The following is a 26,585-nucleotide window of genomic DNA, read 5'->3' on the forward strand; positions in this document are numbered from 1 at the left end:
AAGTATCAAAGCCAAACAGAGTACTACAAGAAAAGAAAACTGCAGGCCAATATCTCTTATAAGTACAGATGTGGGAATTCCCTGGTAGTTCAGTGGTTAGGACTCCACAATTTTACCTGGGGCAGGGGGGGAGATGGGGGGTATGTTTGATCCCTGGTGGGGGAACTAAGGTACTGCAAGCTGCACAATGCAGTCAAAAAAGGGGGGGGCGGGCAGGGAAAAAGAGGAAAGAATAGATTGGGAAACCTGGAAAGAAGGGGGAAAATACGGATGATGAGAGAAGAAAAGAGAAATGAAAGAAGGGAAAAAATTTGGTAAGACTACATGAGCACACATATAAAGACCATACCAATATAAATTATTACTATTATTAATAACATATCCAGAAGTTTTTTTTTTTTTTCTTAAGTTTGTGAAATAAAGTGAGAGAACTGAATGAAATGGTAAAGAGATCTGGAAATTATTTGGTGCAAATAGTTAAGTAGAATATCTCAACTTGTAAGTTTAGAAACAGGAATAGTGTCTAGTCTCCACCTAGTTCCTCCTTTTCATCTGCATTTACTTGCACAGAAAACCTTTCCAAAAAGTTTGGAACTTTTCAGTTCACTTTCCTCAAGTCTCCTCAGCCCAGATGAGGCCACATGTCTACATCTAAACAGTAAGAGAAAGGAATGACACTATCAGGACCAATCATGATTTAAGTCCTGGAGCAGGGGAGGAGTCCCATCCTTGTGCTCAATGTTACCAAGAAGACGAAAACTCAACAAATACTGAACTCTGCCAGAAAGGATGAATGAGAAAGAAACTGGGAAGTCCACCAGTAATGTTATGTTAGACTGACCAAGTGTAGATTCATACACTTTGGAAACCAAATTAAAATGTAAGGGCTGATATCCTGCTTTGAAAAATAAAGATCCTATCCAATTGTTCTTTCCTGCAATATATGAAGGAAGTCTTCAGTTGCTGATAAATTCAGCATTTTCTTCAGGAAGCTGCTCTGGGTAAACTTGAGAAGTGATGCAGAACATATAACATAGACATGGAGATTTTTCAAAGCAGACTGAATGTTATCAATCCCTATAAATGCTGCAGGAAATTCTTTGTAAATCTCTATATATCACCTCATTCTGACCATCATGCTTTTCTGAGTACTCACCAGAATCAACTAGCCATATACATAAGATATATCCCTAGATAACTAACTTGGCCTTTTTGAGTTATATGCTGTAAATCAACTGGATTTTAGAGAACGATTTGCCAGATACAATGACTTGGGAATTCCTTTTCCTCAAAGGGAAATTATTTCAGTTTTAATATAATTAATATGAAAATAATACCGATCATCACCACTTACCTCTGAATATATTCCTAGTTGTGATAATAAAAGTGTACTATCAGCATTATCTTCTATTTAGATACGGTTAAAAAATATATTTCTAATTGGTTGAAACAGGTTTCAAGTCCCTAACCAAAAATTAAAACAAATGACTAAAACTGTATCCTGTCCTACCAAACATGTCTCTCAAAAGATCATACCTGCCTACCTGCCCTGTTGTTTACACGGTATTAAAATGAAGAACTCTAGAAGTATAACTATGATCATAAAAATACATTGAACCTCTAAATTCGCCTATAGCCAATCTCAATTTACTAAACCAAAGATTGATAAAACCTGTTTACCATAGTTCTTAGAATTTTTATATATAAAGCAATCAAGTATAATGGCAATGAAAAGTAGAACAGCTCACCTAATGTTCCCCCAAAATATCAGATTTAGACATTCAAAGCTGAAATTCACTAGAAGCAGGCTGACGCCATTTTTAAGGAACAATCAATAAAATAATCAATAAAAAGGAACTGTCAATAAAATTAGATGCCGGTATTTGGGGCATTGTTTATATTCATTTAAGCTACACTGCCATTTAAAAAATTTATATACTCTGGTTTAAACATCCAAATAGGAAATAAATCCCTAAGGAACAAAAAAATAAAAAATTTGGTACAAAAATTTTACCCATTGAAGAATCTTACACTAAATTAATTTTTCTCAAACAATGATGAATATTCCAACATGGGGTGACAAATAATAAGGTAAACTACAGTTTCCATAAGCATTACTTGACCATATGAAATAAATTATATACCCAAAAATACTACTTTGAAATGCACAGAAACTTTGAAATGTTACAAATAACATACTAAAGTTTACAAAAACTAACCTGCCATTTTTGTCTGGATATAATTCTTGTTTTTTGACACTACGTGATGAAAGATAAAACTAGTAAAATAAGAGTTTAAAATGCTGTATGGGTATTATCTGTTAAATATAAATTTGACTAACATTAAATTCAATTAGTTAAAAAATGAGGGTTTATCGGTGTGTAATTTTATTGATAACACGCATATGTCTTCACTACTGGCAACCCTAGACATCAGCATAAACGCATTATTCTGGATTTAAGCACAGCGTCACCCCCATCTGGGGGCAGCTGAATCCAGTCACATATGGGAGTATTTTCCCTGGTGGCTCAGACAGTAAAGAATCTGGCTGCAATGCAGGAGACCTGGGTTGGACCCCTGGGTGAGGAGGATCCCCTGAAGAAAGGAATGGCTACCCACTCCAGTATTCTTGCTTGGAGAATTCCATGGACAGAGGAGCCTAGAGGGCTACAGTCCATGTGGTCACAAAGAGTTGGACACAACTGAGTAACTAACACTTTCACATTCAGAGACCATCTAAATCATTGGAAAAGACCCTGATGCTAGAAAAGACTGATGGCAAAAGAAGGGAGCAGCAGAGGATGAAACAGTTGGATAGCATCACCAACTCAATGGACATCAATTTGAGCAAACTACAGGAAACAGTGGAGGATAGAGGGGCCTGGTGTGCAGCAGCCCATGGGGTCACAAAGAGTCAGACACAACCTAGTGATCCAAAAACAATAAATCAAACACAGTTACTGAAGACATTTGTCATCATATGTGACTAACACTGCAGGTTTAAAAAGGCATATATTGAATTTGCTATGTTGAAGCTATATATGTTTTAAATGCATTTCAGATATCATCTCACCTAAAGATTATCATATTAAGTGAATTAAGTCAGAAAGAGAAAGACAAATATCATATGATATCATTGAGAGGTTAAATCTAAAATATGGCACAATGATCTTAGCTATGAAACAGAAACACACTCACAGACATAGAGAACAAACATTGTTATCAAACAGGAAAGGGGATGAGGGAGGGATAAAGTAGGAGTTTGGGGTGAGCAGATACAAACTACTACATATAAAATAGATAAACAACAAGGTCCTTCTGTGTGTAGCATAGGGAACTATATTCAATAAACCATGATGAAATAAATCATGATGGAAAAGCATATTAAAAAGAACACGTGTGTGTGTGTATGTATAACTCAATCACTTTGCTATACACCAGAAACTAACACAACATTGTAAAACAACTATTTGTTGTTGTTGTTCAGTCACTAAGTCGTATCCAACTCTTCTGCCATCCAATGGACTATAGTCTGCCAGGTTCCTTTGTCTATGGGATTTCCCAGGCAAAGCAACTATAGTGAGTGAAGCTGCTCAGTTGTGTCCGACTCTTTGCGACCCCGTGGACTGTAGCCTACCAGGCTCCTCCGACCATGGGATTCTCCAGGCAAGAATATTGGAGTGGGTTGCCATTTCCTTCTCCAGGGGATCTTTCCAACCCAGGGACTGAACCCGCGTCTCCCACATTGGAGGCAGACGCTTTAACCTCTGAGCCACCAGGGAAGCCATCTTAGATCTAATTTAATCCTGGAAACAGTTACACGGACTGCTTACAAATTTCCCACTAATAAACAATTTTTAAAAGCCTGAAATAAAACTTCCTAAAATTTTCAGCAACTATATCATCTTACAGACATCTCAAAAAAATTAATTAGTTCATTAATCACCTATTATGTGACAAGACTATTATAAAACATACTTTTTCCCACCTATGAATAAATAAAAAATGTTTGCATATAAGTACTGTTTTATCAGATCGAGAAAGTATCAGTTATAATAAGAATATTAATTGATAAAATAAACTTAGACTATCCGTTCCTTCCATAATAAATATTTCATAAAATGCTTCTGTGATAAATTTGGTTTTAAGAATATTTTCTCATGATATATGGTGCTAATATGCTGCAACTTAGCAACAAAATTATAAAACTCAGAGAACAGACCAGACACAATGAAAATTAATGGGAGGATATACTTTCTTTTTTTGGCTGTGCCACACAGCATAAAATACATTCACTGTATAAACATGGTATATCTTAAATGTGATTTAAGTGTATTGCCTTAACTAATGCTCAAAAAAAGACCTAAATTATCTACTCCCAAGACTTGTCCTGAAGAAATCACAAATTATTGTGATACAATTTAATCCTGAAATCTGCACTATGTAGTTTTTTTTAACCATGCATAATAATCTGAATGAAAAGCTACATATAAGTCTGCACTAAACAAATTCTGCTTATTCTATCAGTAAGTTACCAGTTTGATTTTAATTTTTACTTCCCTAATGCCTAATGATGTTGAGTATTTTATATGCATATTTTCCATTCACATACATTCTTTGATGAAGTGTCTGTTCAAAGATTTGCCTATTTTTTAATTTGGTTGTTTATGTTCTTACCAATGTTCAAAGTTTTTCATATATTCTAGACACAAGTCCTTTATCAAATATATACTCTGCAAACATTTTCTGTCTATGGCTTGCTTGTCTTTTCATTCCTCTAACAGAATCACTCATAGAAGTTTTAAAATTTGATAACATCTAATTTACCAATTTGTGTGTGGTGGTGGGGGGAGGGGACTGTGCTTTTGGTTATACATCTATGAAATCATTTTCTAATCAAAGTCATAAAAATGTCCTATGTTTCCTTTCAGAACTTTTATAGTTTTAAGTTTTACATTTAGGACTATGATCCATTTTCAGTTTTGCTTTATTTTTTAATATGAAGTAAGGTCTGAATACAAGTTCCCTGTTTTACATATGGCTATCCAATTGTTCCAGTACCATCTGTTGAGAACACTATCTTTTCTTCAATAAATGTGCCAAAAATCCATTTTTCTTACATGTGTGAATCTTTTTCTGGGCTCTCTACTCCATTCCATTGACCTGACTATCTCTTTGTCTTGGTTAGTAGAAGTCACTGCAATAGGTCTTCCAATCAGGTATGGTTAATGCTCCAACTTTGCTTTCTTTTAAAAGTTTTGGCTATTCTAGATCCTCTGTATTTGCATATGAATTTTAAAATCAGTTTGTCAATGTCTAATAAAAGCCTGCTGGGACTCAGACTGTAATTGTGTTGAATCTATACAAATCAATTTAGAGAGACTGGGCATATTAAAAACAATCAAGTTTTCCAACTCACAGACAAAATTTATTCACTTATTTAGGTCTTTTTCTATTGTTCTCGATAATGTTTTTAGTTCTCAGTATACAGGTCTTGTGTTCAGTTCAGTTCAGTTCAATTGCTCAGTCGTGTCCGACTCTTTGCAACCCCATGAACCACAGCACGCCACGCCTCCCTGTCCATCACCAACTCCCGGAGTCCATCCAAACCCATGTCCATTGAGTTGGTGATGCCATCCAACCATCTCATCCTCTGTCATCCCCTTCTCCTGCCCTCAATCTTTCCCAGCAACAGGGTCTTTTCAAATGAGTCAGCTCTTCGCATCAGGTGGCCAAAGTATTGGAGTTTCTGCTTCAACATCAATCCTACCAATGAACACTCAGGACTGATCTCCTTTAGGATGGACTGGCTGGATCTCCTTGCAGTCCAAGGGATTCTCAAGAATCTTCTCCAACACCACAGTTCAAAAGCACCAATTCTTTGGTGCTCAGCTTTCTTTATAGTCCAACTCTCACATCCATACATGACCACTAGAAAAACCACAGCCTTGACTAGACGGACCTTTGTTGACAAAGTAATGTCTCTGCTCTTTAATATGCTGTCTAGGTTGGTTATAACTTTCCTTCCAAGGAGTAAGTGTCTTCTAATTTCATGGCTGCAATCACCATCTGCAGTGATTTTGGAACCCAGAAAAATAAAGTCAGCCACTGTTTCCACTGTTTCCCCATCTATTTTCCTCTTTTGTCAAATTCAACCCTAAGTATACAGGTCATGTGTATCTTTTGTCAAATCAACCTTAAGTAGTTCATATTTTTTATGTTATTCTGAGTGGTATTTTTTAACTTCAATTTCCAATTGCTTGTTAATACTATTACATAGAAATAAAAGTAATTTTTATATATTGATCATATATCCTGAAATCCTGCTAGATTCATTTATTAGTTCTACTAACTTCTTGTGAACTCAAAGCAAGATGCTGCTGCTGCTGCTAAGTCGCTTCAGTCGTATCCGACTCTGTGTGACCCCATAGACGGCAGCCCACCAGGCTCCGCCATCCCTGGGAGTCTCCAGGGAAGAACACTGGAGTGCGTTGCCATTTCCTTCTCCAATGCAGTAAAGTGATAAGTGAAAATGAAGTCACTCAGTCGAGTCCAATTCTTCGAGACCCCATGGACTGCAGCCTACCAGGCTCCTCCATCCATGGGATTTTCCAGGCAAGAGTACTAGAGTGGGTTGCCATTGCCTTCTCCAAGCAAGATACTACTACATACCTATTAGAATGGCTAATATTAAGATGACTGACTATAACAAGTGTTACCAAGGATGTAGAGAAAGTGCAGTTTTCATCAACTTTGGGTGGAATACCTGGGCAATTTCAGATCATATACACTCAGTATATGATCTGGTTGTTCCATATCTATATTTTTTATCAAAGAGAAATGAAAGCAAATGTCTATAAAAACACCTTTATATGAATGTTTATAATAGTCTGATTTGTAATAACCAAAAATTAGGAACAACTCAAATATAAATCTACAGGTGAATGAATAAACCAACTGTGGAATATCCATAATAATGGAAAACTACTTAGCAATAAAACAGAACAAGCTATTGATACACACAACACAGATGAATCAAGATAATTAAGCTGACTGAAAAAAGCCAAAAAAAAAAAAACAACCCACACACAAACTATCTGATTCCACAGAAAGCAGATCCATAAATGCACGAGAAGATATTATCAAGGGGCATAAGGAAACTTTGAGGGAGATAGTCATGTTCACTATCTTAATATTGATGGCTTCATTTCACAACTTGCCAATATGTAAATTTTCAACATGCTGCAGTTTACTGTATATCACTTAAACCTCAATTTTTAAAAAAAGAAAATATGCCAGCATGCTAGGTCCCAGAATAGACTTTTTAATTGATAAATAACTTTAAATTGATATATAATTCACACAGCATAAAATTCAACCTTTTGAAGCATACAATTCAGTGGCTTTTTGTAGTGACAGAAAGCGCAACAATCACCAGTATTTAATTCCAGAACATTTTCACCAACCCAAAGAGTGGCACCCATTAGCAGTCACTGACATTCCCCCCAGTCCCTCAGAATATAATTAATTTCCGGATGACAATGTATTTCATCTGATCACTACATTTCAAGCCTTAAGACATTTCAAATTTGAGAGACTAGTTTTAAGTTAATTTCAAGTACCTGCTACTGTTTATCACTGTATTCTTTCTAATGAGAACCAGAACCATACAAATATAAACATAATTTCACAGAAGTTCCAATCATAGAAATGTCATTTATAGTGTACATGTGTACCTGTAACAGTGATTACTAAATTATTAACATTATTAAAACATTAACACCAAATGTAGAAACTTTATCTCCCTCTTGACTCTCCTTATTATCAATGCTAGGACTGTCCAAGAATAAACTACAGTGGTGAATGATGAAGACGTGATGCCTCTGAAATTTTTGAATAGCACATAATGTGCAAAGCTTTAAATATTTAAATTAATACAATCCACTTTGAGATACATCTACCATTTACTACACTTTCTCAACAACTCGTCATCATTTAACATTTATAAAACTTTGGGTAAAGCCAAAGCTTCATTGGAAAGATAATGAGCTTATACTCTGCACTGCACCAACTTAGAACATTATGATGAATAACTGTGCCTTAATGAAGAAAAAAGAAGACATCACCATTTGCCTCACAGCATATGTTGTTTCTAGAAGAGATGATAATCAAAATCAAAATCTAGCAATTTTTTATTATGGAAGAGAGTCAGTGAGGATATATATAAAATAAGCCTCGGAATAATGTGTGTTTGCTTTTTAATGACTCTATCACCCTACAGTTTATTTTTTGGAGCACAGAAATTAAATGTGACAAAACAAAAAATAACAGCTGATACTAGGATTTTTTACACTTTTATATTTAGCACATATTGTGAAAAAATCCTGAAGTATTTCTCACTGCTTAAAAATTAACTTTTTATGTAATATATTCCAAGCATACTAAATTACAAGTTCAATATATTCCCAATGATGTGCCTAAGCAATGTATTTGAGCATTATAAACTGAAATGCTGTTGAAGAATGATTTGTGAAGGATATTACCTTTCTATAATCAAAAACAAGCAACAAGCATTACAGTATGACTACATAATTGAAATATCAAAGATAGGAAAATTCAAAAAGAACATAAAATGCACATCTTTCTGATATTCTTTTGGCACAACTACTTTCAAAACACATTCCTGAGAGTAAGGAGACTCTTGATATTTGAGATGGATGTAATCAAGGACTTTCTGAACCTAAAATGGTACAAGTTCCACTAAACACATCCACTTCAGAAAAATTACTGGGTACCCAATGAAAACAAGAAAGTCACAAAGCCTCATTAAAATGCAGGTGTTAGGTGGTTCTTTGTGTACTTAGAAGATATTCAAAATTTTGCCTAAAAAATTATGAACTCCTTCATCATGGACCTTGCAACTTGTTAATAGTCAAAGCTGTGACTGTTAAACCCTCAAATGTTAAAAGGCTGCTCTAAATGTTTGAGAAAGGAATGATGAATGAGAAACGAATTCAAAAGATGTTCTAAGCACCGTATCAACATGAGACTTGTGACCTAAAAAACAGCACTTCTCCTGAACATTTCCCCCTAGGGAATGAAAACTTAAGTTCGCATAAGACCTATACACAAATGTTAAAGTGGCTTAAATTTATAATCACCAAAAACTGGAAACACAAATATCCCTCAACCAGTGAATCAAAGAACAAGAGGACTTACCAAGTTCATTGAGACTCTGAGCAGCTTTTGTTATCTCTCTACTTCCCCCCTGCAGCTGTCCTTGGAGTCTCTTACTGAGATATAAGATGCGAATGATTCTCCGAAGCAAATCACAGGCAACCTGTGAAATGTTAAGTAAGTAAAGTCAATCCATGAAGTTTTATGACTATGTGAATCTGTTTAATCTTTCCAGATGCTAGAGATTCAATGTCCAGGCAATACAGAGCTCTGACCAATTAAAGCAGAATCAGTTTTTTTGTTTTTTTTTAATATCCTTATGCAGACCCAGTATATAGCCAAGGTTGACAACCACTGGGCTAGGGCTGCTTAGCTTCCCACTACTGTCCCTTACTGTTCCTTAGTTTATTGTTCCTACATCCCTAGGGGAGCAGACTTACTAGACCTTGAAGAATAAGCATGCCCTTAATTGATTCTTCCTAATTTATCACTAATGACTAAATGTAAAAGAGAAAGCTATTTTAAAAACAAACCTATCATTTGTATGTCACCTTCTATTCCCTTTTCTGTTATTACATCCAATCCTGGGTCTTTACCTATCCAAAAGACTACGACATGAAATAATGACTCATGTATTTCTAGACAGAGGTAATCCAGGGTGACTGCCAGGGGAGAATGACATGAAAGGAGATTGATGGAGTAACATATATGTAATTACCTTCAGCTTCAGTGGTGACAATAAAAAAAAAAAGAGACAGTCTATGTTGCTACATCACAGCCATCTTTGCATGATCCTGAAGCTGGATGAAGCAACAACATCTCCCATCTAAGGAGGACAATCCTAACTGGTGGCAATAATAATTAAAAGCCCTAGGAAGACAGGGTCCCTGAGGCGTCAACTATAAACATTTTTTCTGAATGAAACACACATACACCTCAGAGCCACACACAGCCCCACTTGTGCACGTACAACATACACAAATGCACAATCAAATATGTGTTTACAAACATATGTAAATCAAAGCAGCCAAATACTAAACATGTTTACCTGACTGCTTTTCTGAGTAACAACAGTCTGAAATACTTAAAATAATAAAATAATGTCAAGAAAAACCCCCCCCTGAAAACTGGAAGATTTAGGCATCTTAATCTTTTAGTTAAATTTGATTTATTTTCTGAATAGGTCATGGAAGCATATAATTCAAAATTCAAAAGATCAGAAGATAAAAAGTCACCATCATATTTCTATGTCTCAACTATGTAGTCACCAAAAACAACCACTATTGTCACTTTCTTGCTTGTCAGAATTCTATTTTTAGATGTACTATTTGGAATGTAAAATCCCAAGCAATCATTCCTCTTTTAAGATTCTAAACACATCATGAGGAGAAATACCAGATCTTATTTTAGCCTAATCAGCACGAACTGTCCTTCCAGAATTCCATAATACCTAAACCAATAAAGGATATGCCCTCAAACATGAAAGCTTTGAGCTTATTTCTAATGCTTTTCTGTTTAACCATACTTAATCTGTCACCAAGTCTTACTGATTATTCTATTGTTGCATAATACAATAGTTATTTTACCTCTATTCCCAAAAGCATCACCCTAATCCAAATCTTTACCACTTTTATCTTAACACTGTGGTCTCTTGGGTAGCTTTTCAATCTCCTGCTGAAATCCATCTTGCTGGCTTTATCGTCTTAGAAACAGTTTTCAGCACTTTAGCCCCCCTTTTAATAAATTTCAGTGGCTCTCTACTAACAGATTATGTTGAATTCAATAGCATTTAATAAAATCCTCAGTCATCACATCTTAGATATCTATAAGGCACCAACTCGCACCATTTCCTAATATAGTTGCTTTCACTCCAATCAATTTGCTTTTCTTCTTTATTTTTTATTTCATACTTTTATCAGCAAACATAATACAAACAATTATTCAGCATTGCCAAGAAATGATCTATCAAGACAGAAAAAGACACAGAGGAATCCTGAATGCATTTTACTACGGGAAGGAGTCAATCTGAAAAGGCTATATATTATATGATTCCAACTATATGACTCTTGAGAAAAGACACAACTATGGAGACAGTTAAAAAGATGAGCCGTTGCCAGGAGTTGGGAGAATAAAGAGTCAAAGTATAGAGGATTTTGAGGGCACTGAAAATACTATATAAAGTATACTATATAATACTATATAAAGATGGATGTCATTTTAGTTGTGTCTGACTCTTTGCAACCCTATGGACTGTAGCCCACCAGGCTCCTCTGTCCATGCGATTCTCCAGGTAAGAATATTGGAATGGGTTGCCACACGTTCCTCCAGGGGATCTTCCCAACTCAGGGGATCGAACTCACATCTCCAGCAGCTTGTGCACTGCAGGCAGATTCTTAGCCACCAAGCCACCAGGGAAGCCCCATAGTGATGGATATATGTCCTTATGTATTTTGCAAAAGCCATAGAATATATACTGAGAGGACTATGGACTTTCATAATGATGTGTCAATGTAAGTTCATCATTTTTTAACAAATGTGCCACTCTGGTGATACATGTTGACTAACAGGGAGGCTATGCATGTGTGGGGGCAAGGGATACATGGGAAATCTATATCTTCCTCTCAATTTTGCTATGAATCTAAACTGTTCTTAAAAAAAACAGTATTTAAAAATATATTTAGATATAATACATACAGAAAATTACATACAGAAATTAAATAAATCCACTTGGAACTACCATGTGGATCAGGAAACAAAAAGTGCTCTACCACTACATAAGCCCTCCATGTGGTTGCTGCTGCTGCTCAGTTGCTTGGCCAGGTCCGACTCTTGGCAACCCCATTGACTGCAACACGCCAGGCTTCCCTGTCCTTCACGGTCTCCCAGAGTTTGCTAGAACTCATGTCCATTGAGTCGGTGATGCCATACACCATCTTGTCCTCTGTCGTCCCCTTCTCCTCCTTCCTTCAATCTTTCCCAGAATCAGGGTCTTTTCAAATGAGTCAGTTCTTTGCATCAGGTAGTCAAAGTATTGGAGCTTCAGATTCAGTATCAGTTCTTCCATCAAATATTCAAGGCTGATTTCCTTTAGGATGGACTGGTTTGATCTCCTTGCAGTTCAAGGGACTCTCAAGAGTCTTCTCCAACACCACAGTTCAAAAGGATCAATTCTTTGGCGCTCAGATTTTTTTAAGGTCCAAACTCACGTCCATACATGCTGCTGCTGCTAAGTAGCTTCAGTCATGTCCAACTCTGTGCGACCCCACAGACGGCAGCCCAGGAGGCTCCCCCATCCCTGCGATTCTCCAGGGAAGAACACTGGAGTAGGTTGCCATTTCCTTCTCCAATGCAGAAAAGTGAAAAGTGAGAGTGAAGTCGCTCAGTCATGTCTGACTCTTAGCGACTCCATGGACTGCAGCCTACCAGGCTCCTCTGTCCATGGGATTTTCCAGGCAAGAGTACTGGAGTTGGTTGCTCCACATCCATATGTGACTACTAGAAAAACCACAGCTTTGACTATATGGACCTCTGTTGGCAAAGTAATGTCTCTGCTTTTTAATATGCTAAGTTTCTCATAGCTTTTCTTCCAAGGAGCAAGCGTCTCTTAATTTCATGAATGCAGTCACATTCTGCAGTGATTTTGGCGCCCAAGAAAATAAAGTCTGTCACTGTTTCCATTGTTTCCCCATCTATTCACCATGAAGTGATGGGACCAGATGCCATTTTCTTATTTTTTTCAATGTTGAGTTTTACACCAGCTTTTTCACTCTCTTTCATTTTCACCAGGAGGTTCCTTAGCTCCTCTTCACGTTCTGCCATAAGGATGGTATCATCTACATTACTGACATTTCTCCCAGCATTCTTAATTCTAGCTTGAGCTTCATCCAGCCCAGCATTTCACATCATGTACTCTGCATATAAGTTAAATAAGCAGGGTGATAATACACAGCCTTGACGTATGCCTTTCCCAATTTGGAACCAGTCTATTGTTCCATGTCTGGTTCTAACTGTTGCTTCTTGACCTGCATACAGGTTTTGCAGGAGGCAGGTCAGGTGTTCTGGTATTCCCATCTCTTGAAGAATTTTCCACAGTTTGTTGTGATCCACAGAGTCAAAGGCTGTGGTGTAGTCAATGAAGCAGATGTTTTTCTGGAACTCTGTTGCTTTTTCTATGATCCGATGGATGCTGGCAACTTAAACTCTGGTTCCTCTGCCTTTTCTAAATCCAGCCTGAACATCTGGGAGTGCTCAGTTCACATACTGCTGAAGCCCAGCTTGGAGAACTTTGAGCATTACTTTGCTAGCATGTGAGATGAGTGCAACTATGCTGTAGTCTTTGGCCACCTCATGCGAAGAGTGACTCACTGGAAAAGACCCTGATGTTGGGAGAGATTGGGGGCAGGAGGAGAAGGGGACGACAGAGGATGAGATGGCTGGATGGCATCACCGACTCGATGGACATGAGTTTGAGTAAACTCCAGGCGCTGGTGATGGACAGGGAGGCCTGGCGTGCTGCGATTCATGGGGTCGCAAAGAGTCAGACACAACTGAGCAACTGAACTGAACTGAACTGATGCTGTAGTCTGAACATTCTTTGGCACTGCTCTTCTTTGGGACTAGAATCAAACTGACCTTTTCCAGTCCTGTGGCCACTGCTGAGTTTTCCAAACTTGCTGACATTTTGAGAGCAGCACTTTCACAGCATCATCTTTCAGGATTTGAAATAGCTCAGCTGGAATTCCATCACCTCCACTAGCTTTGTTCATAGTGATGTTTTCTAAGACTCACTTGACTTTGCACTCCAAAAGATGTCTGGCTCTAGGTGAGTGATCACACCGTCGTGGTTATCTGGATCATTAAGATCTTTTTCGTATAGTTCTTCTGTGTATTCTTGCCACCTCTTAATATCTTCTGCTTCTGTTAGGTCCATACTGTTTCTGTCCTTTATTGTGCCCATCTTTGCATTAAATGTTCCCTTGATATCTCTAATTTTCTCGAAAACATTACTTAGTCTTTCCCATTCTATTGTTTTCCTCTATTTCTTTGCATTGATCACTTAGGAAGGCTTCCTTATCTCTCCTTGCTATTCTTTGTAACTGTGCATTCAGATGGGTGTATCTTTCCTTTTCTCCTTTGCCTTTCACTTCTCTTTTCTCAGCTATTTGTAAGGCCTCCTCATATAACCATTCTGCCTTTTTGCATTTCTTTTTCTTGAGAATGGTTTTGATCACCACCTCCTGTACAGTGTTATGAACCTCCATCCCTAGTTTTTCAGACACTCTGTCTACCAGATCTAATCCCTTGAATCTATTTGTCACTTCCACTATATAATCCTAAGGGATTTGATTTCGGTCATACCTGAATGACTTAGTGGTTTTCCCTACTTTCTTCAATTTAAATACGAATTTTGCAATAAGGAGTTCATAATCTGAGCCATAGTCAGCTCCCAGTCTTGTTTTTGCTGACTGTATAGAGCTTCTCCATCTCTGCTGCAAAGAACATAATCAATCTGATTTCAATATTGACCGTTCTGGTGATGTCCCTATATAGAATCATCTCCTGTGTTTTTGGAAGAGGGTGTTTGCTATGATCAATGCATTCTCTTTCAAAACTGCTAACCTTTGCCCTGCTTCATTTTGTACTCCAAGGCCCAACTTGCCTGTTACTCCAGGTATCTCTTGACTTCCTACTTTTGCATTCTAGTCATGACATCCTCCATCCAACCTCCCTACTTCCCCCAGCCCAAGAGAGACATCATTCTGGCTTTTGTGGTAATCATGTCCTTATTTTAATTTATAGCTTCATCACTGAAGTGTATATACCTAAATGCTGTAGTTTAATTTGGCTCTTTTTAAATCTATATAGATTCCCTTAGCATCTTTTTTCCTTTGCAATCTGCTAAATATGTTGGATCATCTGTCCTATACAGTTTCCCACAGACTGGGTTTAGTTGATTACTGTCTTCCAGTTTAACAAGTCCCTGTATCTTCTATATTCCCTAAACATTAGTGGTTGGATGTAAGCCGCTTCATCAGATTCAGGTTAGTATTCTGGGCAAATTTATTCATTACTGCTGGTAGCAACACCGATACTCAACATCAAAATCCATTAAAACATAATTTACAACAGACAACAGATGTAGAGAACAAATGTATTGATACCAAAGGGTGAAAGAGGGGGTGGGATGAGTTGGGAAGTTAGGAGTGACACATGTACACACTACTAGCAGATCACCATTGAGAACCTACTGTACGGCACAGGGCACTCTCCTCGGAGCTCGTGGAGGCCTAAATGGGGAGGCAATCCAAAAGAGAAGGGGTACACCAGGAGACACAGGAGATGCGGGTTCAGCCCCTGGGTCAGAAAAACCCCCTGAAGAAGGAAATGGCAACTCACTCCAGTTTTCTTGCATGGAAAATCCCACCAACAGAGGAGCCTGGGGGGTTACAGTCCAGGGGGTTGCAAAGAGTCAGACACAATTTAGCGAATAAACCCCCACCACCAAGTATATGTATGGCTGTCACTTTGCTGTACGGCAGAAACTGACAGCAGTATAAAGCAACTATACTTCAATTTATAAAAAAAATAATAGTAATAATTATGACTGCAAAATGGTGTTACTCCAGTTTTATCATTTTGTCTTTATCTGCTAGCATATAAAATGCCTCTATTAGAAGAAGCTTTACCTCATCTATATTAGTTTATCCAGTGGTATTGTTCATACAGAAAAGTAAGAATTATCACTGGGTTCCTTCCATTGGTATATCAACAGTTTATCTTCCTAATAGCCACAAAAGATGAACAAATAAGTTCACTGTTTTGGATATCATTATGAACTCATAGATTTAAAGATAATTAAAAGATGTGAAGTCACTGTAGCTCTTATCCTTACAGGTACTCACCATGTCCCAGTTTTGGCCCTGGGAGCCCCTGAGGCTGATCGCTTCTATGACCTGTCTGAGACTGAGAGGTCTCCTGGGATACAGGTGTTGCAGTGTTAAAACTGACACGGCGGGTCAGCCTAGCGCCTACTCAAGGTGGCTCCTGAATCCTCTGGTGATGACTCTACTTAGTGGTTATTGATAGCTTCCTCGGGATATACAGGTATAAAAATATTATAATGTATATTGCATGTCCCAGATCTGGAATCAAAGATTTATCAAAGAAGCCCTGATTTCCTTTAGAAGTCAGCAGCATTTGAAGACCATGTTGGGGGAACCAGATCTGCTCATTTCTGAGACTTCGGAGTAGACATAGTTAGGAAATGTTGAAATTAAAATACCACATAAATATTCATTTGCTTGATTCCACGATACACATAAAACAGTCCTAGATTAACATTATACATATATACAAAAATATACACATATGATGTGTACACTATTTTAAGATAAAATTAGAACATCTCATGAGTTTACATTGATACTTCCACTTAAATAGAAAGACAGAGTATTTACTTAATCTTCTAAATTACATCTGTAAATTATTTCTTCCACAGAGACTCCTGGCTCCAGAGATATCAGAGATAACAGAATTAGAATATGTATAATTATTCATTTGCATTGCTGCATGATACAAACATTACCTGAACTCCAAATTGAAACTACAAAAAAAAATATGACTGAAGAAAGTTTAAAAAAACTGTTCCCCACATACTCTCCCCACAATGTCTTACAGTTGAATTTTATTTGTCAAAACATACACCCAGGGACTTCCTTGGAGGTCTAGTGGTTTGGAGTCTGCCTTTCAGCGTGCGGGACGGCAGTTCGATCCCTGTTAGGAGAACTAAGATCCCACATGCTGCAGGGCAACTAGGCCCATGCACCAGAACTCCTGAGCCTGCTCACCTCAACTAGAATGAAGCCTGCGCACCACAAGGAGACATCTCACGTGCCACAAGACCCAATGCAGCCAAAAATAAACAAATAAATATTTTTTAAAAGTAACATACAGCCATTACATACTACTTTATATCCCTCATTTAAGCCTCGTTCTTACTGTCATTGCTAGTTTTTACTTGGAAGCTTCTCTAGTCATTTTGATTGTCTCAAGTATATCATCTATCTGAGTCCTAATAAAAGGTTATAGGAGCAAAAGTCCCTGGATTCTATGAGGACGGCAATCTCTATAAATCAGTTCAGCTATTAAATCCATTATCTTTTGCTGCATAAGAAACCAGCCCAAAACATAGTGGTTTAAAACGATTTGTTCTTCCTCACAACTCTGTGAGTCAGGAATTCAGGCAGGGCTCACGCGCTTCGTGTGGCATCCCCAGGATTACTCACTCTGCTACCCCCTGCTAACCACAAGGCTTCCCTCCCCGTCGGTGCCTCAGCGCTTCTCTGCCTTGTCTCCCCACCACCAGCATGTGCCATCTCACACCACGATGGTCTCACAACGACTGGACTCTCAACGGAGCGGCTCTCCCAGAGCACAGACAAGCTGCTGTGCCCCTTGAATGCTAGCTCCCAAACGAGCCCAGCGTGACGCCCCCCACAGCGGTTCTCCCGTTTTGCTATCCTGCCTACTCTCAGTGCTTTCAAAGTGTTTAGAGACACTGGCGTCTTATGCTGCTGTTGTTATCGTCCCTCTTCCTTCCTTCCTTCGTTTCTGGTATATTACTTGTTTAGTGGATAATTATTTATAAAGCCAGTTACCTAAATCATCAAAACACAGAACAATGCAGATAAAATTATTTGACATCATTATCAATTGAAAACTAAAAAGAATCCTATAAAAGTATATGGTGAAAACCACATACATGTAAAAAACATGAACATAAAGAGAAAAGGTTTTATGAACCCTTTCCTCCTCCTCCATATCAACATTTTCTCAAACTTTCTTACTTATATAATTTCAAACTCAAAAAACTAAATTAAAAACCTTAAATTGGAAAGCTAATATATGTGACTTAAAAAGTAAAATGATAAAAAGTGAAAAAAATTAAAAAGATAAAAAAACTTATATGCACAAATGTGAATTATACCCCAATAAAGCTGTTGTATTTTTCAAAACATGTGATTAAAAGTGTTAAAAACATAAGATTTGAAAGTTTAAAAACTCATTTTCTTATATAACATTAAAGTTAAAAAAGCTTATATATTCTATGTAAGGGATAATAAGCTCTTAAATTTTCCTTTCTGAAAAACTCTGAGGCAGTTCATAAGCAAACAACGTTACTAAAAAGAGCTAAGACAGAGATGATTCTTGGGGTGATAATTAAATTCAACTCATGTTTTCATGTATATAGATGAAGTCAGAAGCTTCTGCTCAGAGAAAGAAAAAGCCTTCTGGAAAGAGTGAAGTGGGGATAAAAAGCAAAAAAAAATTAAAGGTAAAAGTACTTTCTTCTAATTGAGGGTACAGCATAGTGATATTATGTTCAAGGCAAAAACAAGTTCAGAGCTATTTCTTTCTTCTTCTTATATCACATGCATTTAAATGAATTAAGAGCTCAAAGAATAAAAAGATTAAACAGGAACATTAAAGTTTCTCCAAAATTTAAAATGGAAATGTCTAGACAAAGTAAACAGAATAAAAATGGTTAAAACATAAATAAAATTCCAAAGAGCCCTTGGACTTCAAAGCAGTTTGAATTTCCATGGTGAACATCCCTCTTACAGGTAAGACTCATCCTAAGGTAGGAATCAATTTAAGAAAAATTAAATACTAGAAATAAAGATATCAAAATGTACCTGGCATATTTTTCTTTTCTTTTTCTCCCTTCTTCTCTTTCTTCCTTTATGATAAATTTACCAGATACTCAGCTCAGTTGCTGCTATACAGTAGCATAGTATTTTTTACAATAAGAGTATAGAAAATAATGCTAATAAATATAAAAAGTGTTTATTTTAAATACAAATAATCCTGACCTCACACCAACATAACCATAAGAATAAAAGCATTCATAAAAGAAACTATCAGTGTCACAGAATCACAGCATTTTAGAGCTGGAAGAGAATTCACAGCTCCAGCCCAAACTCTCACCGTATAAAGATAACACACCACCAAGAACAGCACAGCAAATACAGTAATTATGCAAAGTGAAATGTGTATTCTAACCTTATTGTGGTAATCATTTTACAATATACACACCTACCAAATTATCACACTGTGTATCTGAAATGTACACATTATATGTCGATTGTAATCTCAAAGCTACAAACAAAAAACTACTAAAGTTTGTTCGTGACCATGAAGCTAGAAGGATGAAGAGTGTAGTCAGGTCTCATAACGCCTAGTCCAGTGCTCTTCATCCATGCTTTACGAACCTAGATTTGATTTTAACTTTTCTACCTACAAGCAAGTGTCTGAAAACCAGGAGTCATACTTTCTACTTTTTCACATATTCCATAGAATCAAAATCACAAGAATACCAAATTTAACGAAAGAAACTCAGTCTCAGTCTGAACACTGCTGCATATTAGCTATATGAACTTCGGCAAGTAACTTTCAGAACCTAAGTTTTTATTCACCCATAAAGTGATGAGATATTTAACTTCTAAACACAATTATTGAATTAGAATACTTGAAATTTTTCATCAAGTCCCACATAAATTTGAAAAAAAAATTTTTTTATCATGAATACCAAGTGAGGTAGCAAAAATGAGATTCTTAAAACTTACTGTCAAAAGACTGTACTAAACAGAGGGGAAACAAAGTGCATGATGCTGCATTTCGTAACCATTTAATATGGTACATAACACTATTTTACCACTTCCCAGGAGGCACCAGTGGTAAAGAACCCGTCTGCCACTGTAGGAGACATAAGAAATTCAGGTTTGACCCCTGCATCAGGAAGATCCCCTGGAGGAAGAAATGGCAACCCACACCAGTATTCTTGCCTGGAGAATACCAAGAACAGAGGAGCCTGGCGGACTACAGTGCATTGGGTCACAAAGGGTAAGACAGGACTGAAGCAACTTAGCACACACACGCATCAAACACTGTGCTAAAGTGAAAGATTCCTAAAACAAACCAGAGGAAATCTACAGATTACCTTCAAAAGACCAGGTCAAAATGACAGTTTCTCAACAACTAAACTGGAAGCCAGAACAGAATTGAGTTATATATGACACATATAGAAAGTAACAAGGAAGGGAGGGAGGAAGGAAGGAAACAGAAAAATAACTTAAAAGGGACCAAAAGATTTGAAAAGACATGTCTCCAGAGAAGATACACAGTAACCAACAGGCACAATAAAAGATGCTCAGTATCACCAGTCACTTGGAAAATTTGTATCAAAACAATGAGATACTACTTCATAACTGGTAGGATGGCTATATTAAAAAGAAAACAAGTATTGGCAGGAAAGGAAAAAATTGAAACCCTCATACAGAGCTGATAGGAATGCAAAATGGTACAGCTTCCTTGGAAAACACTTTGACACTCCCAAAATGTTCTTTTTTCCAGCTATATTGAGATATAATTGACATACAAGGCATAGTGGTAGAGAATCCACCTGCCAATGCAGGAGATGCAAGAGACCCAGGTTCAATCCCTGGGTTGGGAGGATCCCCCGGAGAAGGAAATGGCAACCTGCACTAGTACTCTAGCCTGGAAAATTCCATGGACAGAGGAGCCTAGCAGGCCACAGACCATAGGGCTGCAAACAGTCAGACATAACTGAGCAACGAGCCACATAATACTGTTTAGGCATATGTACATGATTTGATACATCAAAATAATAAACGAAGAGTTAGCATATGACCTAGCATATCTCAGATACATACCCAATTTTAAAAAATGTACATACAAAAACTTATACACAAATGTTCCTAAGAATTCTTACTCATAATAGCCAATAAAAGGAAACAACCCAATTATCAACTGATACATAAGTAAAATAAATGGATAAACAAAAATGTGCCGTATCCATACAATGGATTATTTGGTCACAAAAATGAAAGAAGTATTGACACATACTATAACGTGGATGTGGGAAAACCACTAGACCATTCAGGTATGACCTAAATCAAATTCCTTACTATTATACAGGGGAAGTGACAAATAGATTCAAGGGATTAGATGCGATAGACAAACTGCCTGAAGAACTATGGACGGAAGTTCGTGACATGGTACAGGAGGCAGTGATGAAGACCAGCCCCAAGAAAGAAATGCAAAAAGGCAAAATGGTTGTCTGAGGAGTCCTACAAATAGCTGAGAAAAGAAGAGAAGCTAAAGGCAAAGGAGAAAAGGAAAGATATACTCATTTGAATGCAGAGTTCCAAAGAACAAGGAGAGATAAGAACACCTTCCTCAGTGATCAATGCAAAGAACTAAAGGAAAACAACAGAGTAGGAAAGACTAGCGATCTCTTCAAGAAAATTAGAGATACCAAGGGGACATTTCCTGCAAAGATGGGCACAATAAAGAACAGTAACGGTATGGACCTAACAGAAGCAGAAGATATTTAGAAGAGGTGGCAAGAATACACAGAAGAACTGTACAAAAAGATCTTCATGACCCACATAACGATGATGGTGTGATCACTCACCTAGAGCCAGACATCCTGGAATGTGAAGTCAAGTGGGCCTTAGGAAGCATCACTACAAACTAAGCTAGTGGAGGTGATGGAATTCCAGCTGAGCTATTTCAAATCCTAAAAGATGATGCTGTGAAAGTGCTGCACTCAATATACCAGCAAATTTGGAAAACTCAGCAGTGGCCACAGGACTGGAAAAGGTCAGTTTTCATTCCAATCCCAAAGAAAGGCAATCCCAAAGAATGTTCAAACTACCGCACAATTGCACTCATCTCACATGCTAACCAAGCAATGCTCAAAATTCTCCAAGCCAGGCTTCAACAGTACATGAACCATGAACTTCCAGATGTTCAAGCTAGATTTAGCAAAGGCAGCGGAACGAGAGATCAAATTGCCAACATCTGTTGGATGATCAAAAAAGCAAGAGAGTTCCAGAAAAACATTTACTTTTGCTTTATTGACTACCCCAAAGCCTTTGACTGTGTGGCACAACAAACTACGGAAAATTCCTCAAGACATGGGAATACCAGACCACCTGACCTGCCTCTGGAGAAACCTGTATGCAGGTCAGGAAGCACCAGTTAGAACTGGACATGGAACAACAGACTGGTTCCAAATAGGAAAAGGAGTATGTTAAGGCTATATATTGTCACCTTGCTTATTTAACTTATATGCAGAGTACATCATGAGAAACGCTGAGCTGGAGGAAGCACAGGCTGGAATCAAGACTGCCGGTAGAAATATCAATAACCTCAGATATGCAGATGACACCACCCTTATGGCAGAAAGTGAAGAAGAACTAAAGAGCCTCTTGATGAAAGAGGAGAGTGAAAAAGTTGGCTTAAAGCTCAACATTCAGAAAACTAAGATCATGGCAAATGATCTTAGTGATCCAGTCCCATCACTTCATGGCAAACAGATGGAGAAACAGTGGAAACAGTGGCAGACTTTATTTTGGGGGGCTCCAAAATCACTGCGGATGGTGACTGCAGCCATGAAATTAAAAGATGCTTACTCCTTGGAAAGTAAGTTAAGACCAACCTAAACAGTATATTAAAAAGCAGAGACATTAGTTTGTCAACAAAGGTCCATCTAGTCAAGGCTATGGTTTTTCCAATGGTCATGTACAGATGTGAGAGTAGGACTATAAAGAAAGCTGAGCGCAGAAGAACTGATGCTTTTGAACTGTGGTATTGGAGAAGACTCTTAAAAGTCCCTTGGACTGCAAGGGGATCCAACCAGTCCATCCTAAAGGAAATTAGTCCTAGGTGTTCATTGGAAGGACTGGTGTTGAAGCTGAAACTCCAATATTTTGGCCACCTGATGCGAAGAGCTGACTCATTGGAAAAGACCCTGATGCTGGGAAAGATTAAAGGCAGGAGATGGGGACGACAGAGGATGAGATAGTTAGATGGCATCGTCAACTCAATGAACATGAGTTTGGGTAAACTCTGGGAGTTGGTGATGGACAGGGAAGCCTGGCATGCTGCAGTTCATGGGGTCGCAAAGAGTCGGACACGACTGAGCAACTGAACTGAACTGAAATTCTCCCTAGGCTAAAGACACTCTGAACCCACAGTAACAAAGATTTAAAACCAATCCTCAAAAAGATCAAACTAATTTCAAGTAACTTAACTATGAACAAGAATGAGTCCAACACTACATCAGGAAATTTTTAAAATCCAGGACCCCTGAACACAAAACACACCTTTCCACTATAAAATAAAAAAATATCAAGCATGCAAAGAAGCATAAAAAAAACATAAAAAAGCATCAAAACAAAACCCATAACAAGAAGAAAGGTCAAGTGACAAAAACTGACCCAAAAATAGCAAAGAATAAAATACTGAAGTAGGAATTCCCTGATGGCACAGTGGATAAGAATCCACTTGTCAATGAAGGTGACATAGGTTGGATCTCTGGTCCAGGAAGACTCCACATGCCGTGGAGTTACTAAGCCTGAGCATCGTAACTACTGAAGCCGCGTGCTGCAACTTCTGAAGCCCATCCACCTACAGCCTATGCTCCACAACAAAAGAAGCCACTGCAATGAGAAGCCCATACACCGAGACAAAGAGTGTTCGTCACTCACAGCAACTAAAGAAAGCCTATGTGCAGCAACAAAAACCCAGCACAACCAAAAAAATTAATTCTTTAAAATACTGAAATAGAAAAAAAAACCCTGAAATATCTATTATATGCGAAAGCCTTTGACTGTGTGGATCACAACAAACTGTGGAAAATTTTTAAAGATATGGAAATACCAGACCACCTTACTTGCTTCCTGAGAAACCTGTATGCAGGGCAAAAAGAAACAGAACTGGACATGGCACAATGGACTGGTTCAAAATTGGGAAAGAAGTATGTCAAGGCTGATACTGCGACCCTGCTTATTTAATTTCTATGCAGAGTACATCATGTGAAATGCTGGGCTGGATGAATCACAAACTGAAATCAAAATTATTGGGAAAAACATCAACAACCTCAGATAAGAAGATGATACCACTTTAATGGCAGAAAGCAAAGAGGAACTAAAGAGCCTCCTGATGAGAGTGAAACAGAAAAGTTCAAAAATGGCTTAAAACTCAACATTCAAAAAACTAAGATCACAGCATCGAGGCCCATCACTTCATGGCAAATAGATGGGGAAAAAGTGGAAATAGTGACTGGGCTCCAAAACCACTGCAGATGGTGACAGAAGCCAGGAAATGAAAAGACACTTGCTTCCCTTGAAAGAGAAGCATGACAAACCTACACAGTGTATTAGAAAGCAGAGATATCACTTTGCCAACAAAGATCTGTATAGACAAAGCTATGGTTTTTCCAATAGTCGTATGGATGTGAAAGTTGTACCATAAAGAAGGCTGAGTGCTGAAGAAATGATGCTTTCAAATTGTGGTAATTGAGAAGACTTGAGAGTTCCTTGGACTCCAAGGACATCAAACCAGTCAATCCTAAAGAAAATCAACCCTGAATATTCATTGGAAGGACTGATGCTGAAGCTGAAGCTCCAGTACTTTGGCCACATGATACAAAGAGCCAACTCACTGGAAAAGACGTTGATGCAAGAGAAGGGGATGACTGAGGATGAGATGGTTGGGTGGCATAACTGATTCGATGGATGTGAGTTATTGAGCAAACTCCAGGAGATAGTGAAGAACCAGGGAAGCCTGGCGTGCTGCAGTCCATGGATTAAAAGAATCAACAGGACTTAGTGACTGAACAGCAACCATCTATTATAGAAGTTAAATGACTAGGTTATTTACATTTGACCACAGAAAACTGTAAGGATAAAAGTTAGGTTTCTTCCTGTTCTCTATCAAGAGAAATAATTTTGAATTCTAAAAAGTTAGTAAAATGATTATATACTGTAATAATAAGAGTGAAAATAATTCACTTGAATAGTAGTTTTGATTTTTATTTTTTAAACTGAACATCTTCTTTTAAAGCACTTGAATATTTTCTTTTTCTCTCATATTCTCTTGCTTCCTCAGAATTCATTCTCTTGAAATCTATCCCCTTATAAAGAAAAAATGAACTAAAATTACAAAGAAATGACAAATGAGGACCTACCTGAAGTCTTGCTAGTTGAGCAGTACGGGCTACTATTTTATTGTATGGCTCAACAATTTTTGCTTTCATCCTAAAGGAAAAACAAAAAGAAGAGAGATAAAATCATCTTCAAAATATCAATGGATAAAAATCTTTCCATTTCACTTATTTACAAAATGAACAACAGTACCTATCAACGGCTCCCTGTAAAGCCCCAATTCTTGTCTGCATCATCTGAAGGACACCTAGGAAAACATAATAGCTTACATTACTTAAATTTACAAGGGTTTCAAGTTGGGTAAAAAGTTAAGTTAAAAGGAAAAAATTGAAAAAATTTTCCATTTTTTTCTGCTATCATCATAATCGAACCATATCTTTTACCTAGACTATTCAAAAACCTCTAACTAGTCTTCCCCTACTCCAAATCTTCCTTCACTAAAGAGGTCTTACAAGGAATAGGGTGCACACACACTAAGTCACTTCAGTCATGTCCAGCTCTTTACAATCGTATGGACCGTAGCCCAGAGGGCTCTTGTGAACATGGGATTTCTCCAGGCAAGAATACTGGAGTGGGTTTCCATGCTCTCCTCCAGGGGATTTTCCCGACCCAGTGATCAAACCCAAGTCTCTGTGTCTCCTGCATTGGCAGACAGGTTCTTTATCACTAGCACCACCGCAAGGAATGGGGAGTGACTACTTAATGGTTACAAGGTTTCCAAGTGATGAAAAAAATCTGGAACTGGATAGTGATACCTATTAACAGCACTGAATTAGCATTAATATGATTAAAGGGGTAAATTCCATGTTATGTGTGAAAAGTAAAAATGAAAGTCACTCAGTCATGTCAGACTCTTCATGACCCAATGGACTGTAGCCTGCCAGGTTCCTCTGTTTATGGGGATCCTCCAGGCAAGAATATTGGAGTGGGCATCTGTTTCCTTCTGACCAGGGGATCTTCCCAATCCAGGGATTGAACTCAGGTCTCCTGCATTACAGGCAGATTCTTTATCAGCTGAGCCACCAGGGAAGCCCAAGAATACTGGATTGGGTAGCATATCCCTTCTCCAAGAGATCTTCTTGCCCCAGGAATCGAATGGTGGTCTCCTGCATTGCAGGCAGATTCTCTACAAGCTGAGCTACCAGGGAAACCCACTGTTAATGTGCACTGTACTATAATCACACACAAAAAAATGCCTGAGTGATCTTTAGAAGTGTAAATTATATCTTAACACTCATTTGCTAAAATCTATCCACAGTCTCCCCTTCATTCCTAGGTTAAAGCTAAAGTCCACAGCTTGATCTCCAAGGCCCTGAACAATTTGGGTGACGTACTCTGCTCCTGGTATACTCTCTCTGATCACCAATGATAGAG

General features: G+C 37.8%; 1 protein-coding gene across 1 annotated transcript in view; it reads right to left on the reverse strand.

Annotated features, from left to right (window-relative positions):
* Nucleotides 1-26,585, reverse strand: part of COG5 (component of oligomeric golgi complex 5) — a 269,120-nt gene that overhangs the window by 227,952 nt on the left and 14,583 nt on the right. The window contains exons 4-6 of the mRNA XM_043871704.1: nt 25,404-25,458; nt 25,235-25,304; nt 9,220-9,340 (exon numbers count right to left, since the gene is read on the reverse strand). Of these exons, the coding sequence (XP_043727639.1) occupies nt 9,220-9,340; nt 25,235-25,304; nt 25,404-25,458 (246 nt within the window). The remainder of the gene's footprint in view (nt 1-9,219; nt 9,341-25,234; nt 25,305-25,403; nt 25,459-26,585) is intronic.

The sequence above is a fragment of the Cervus elaphus genome, chromosome 18 (genome assembly GCF_910594005.1).
Source record: "Cervus elaphus chromosome 18, mCerEla1.1, whole genome shotgun sequence".
Lineage (NCBI taxonomy): Eukaryota > Metazoa > Chordata > Mammalia > Artiodactyla > Cervidae > Cervus > Cervus elaphus.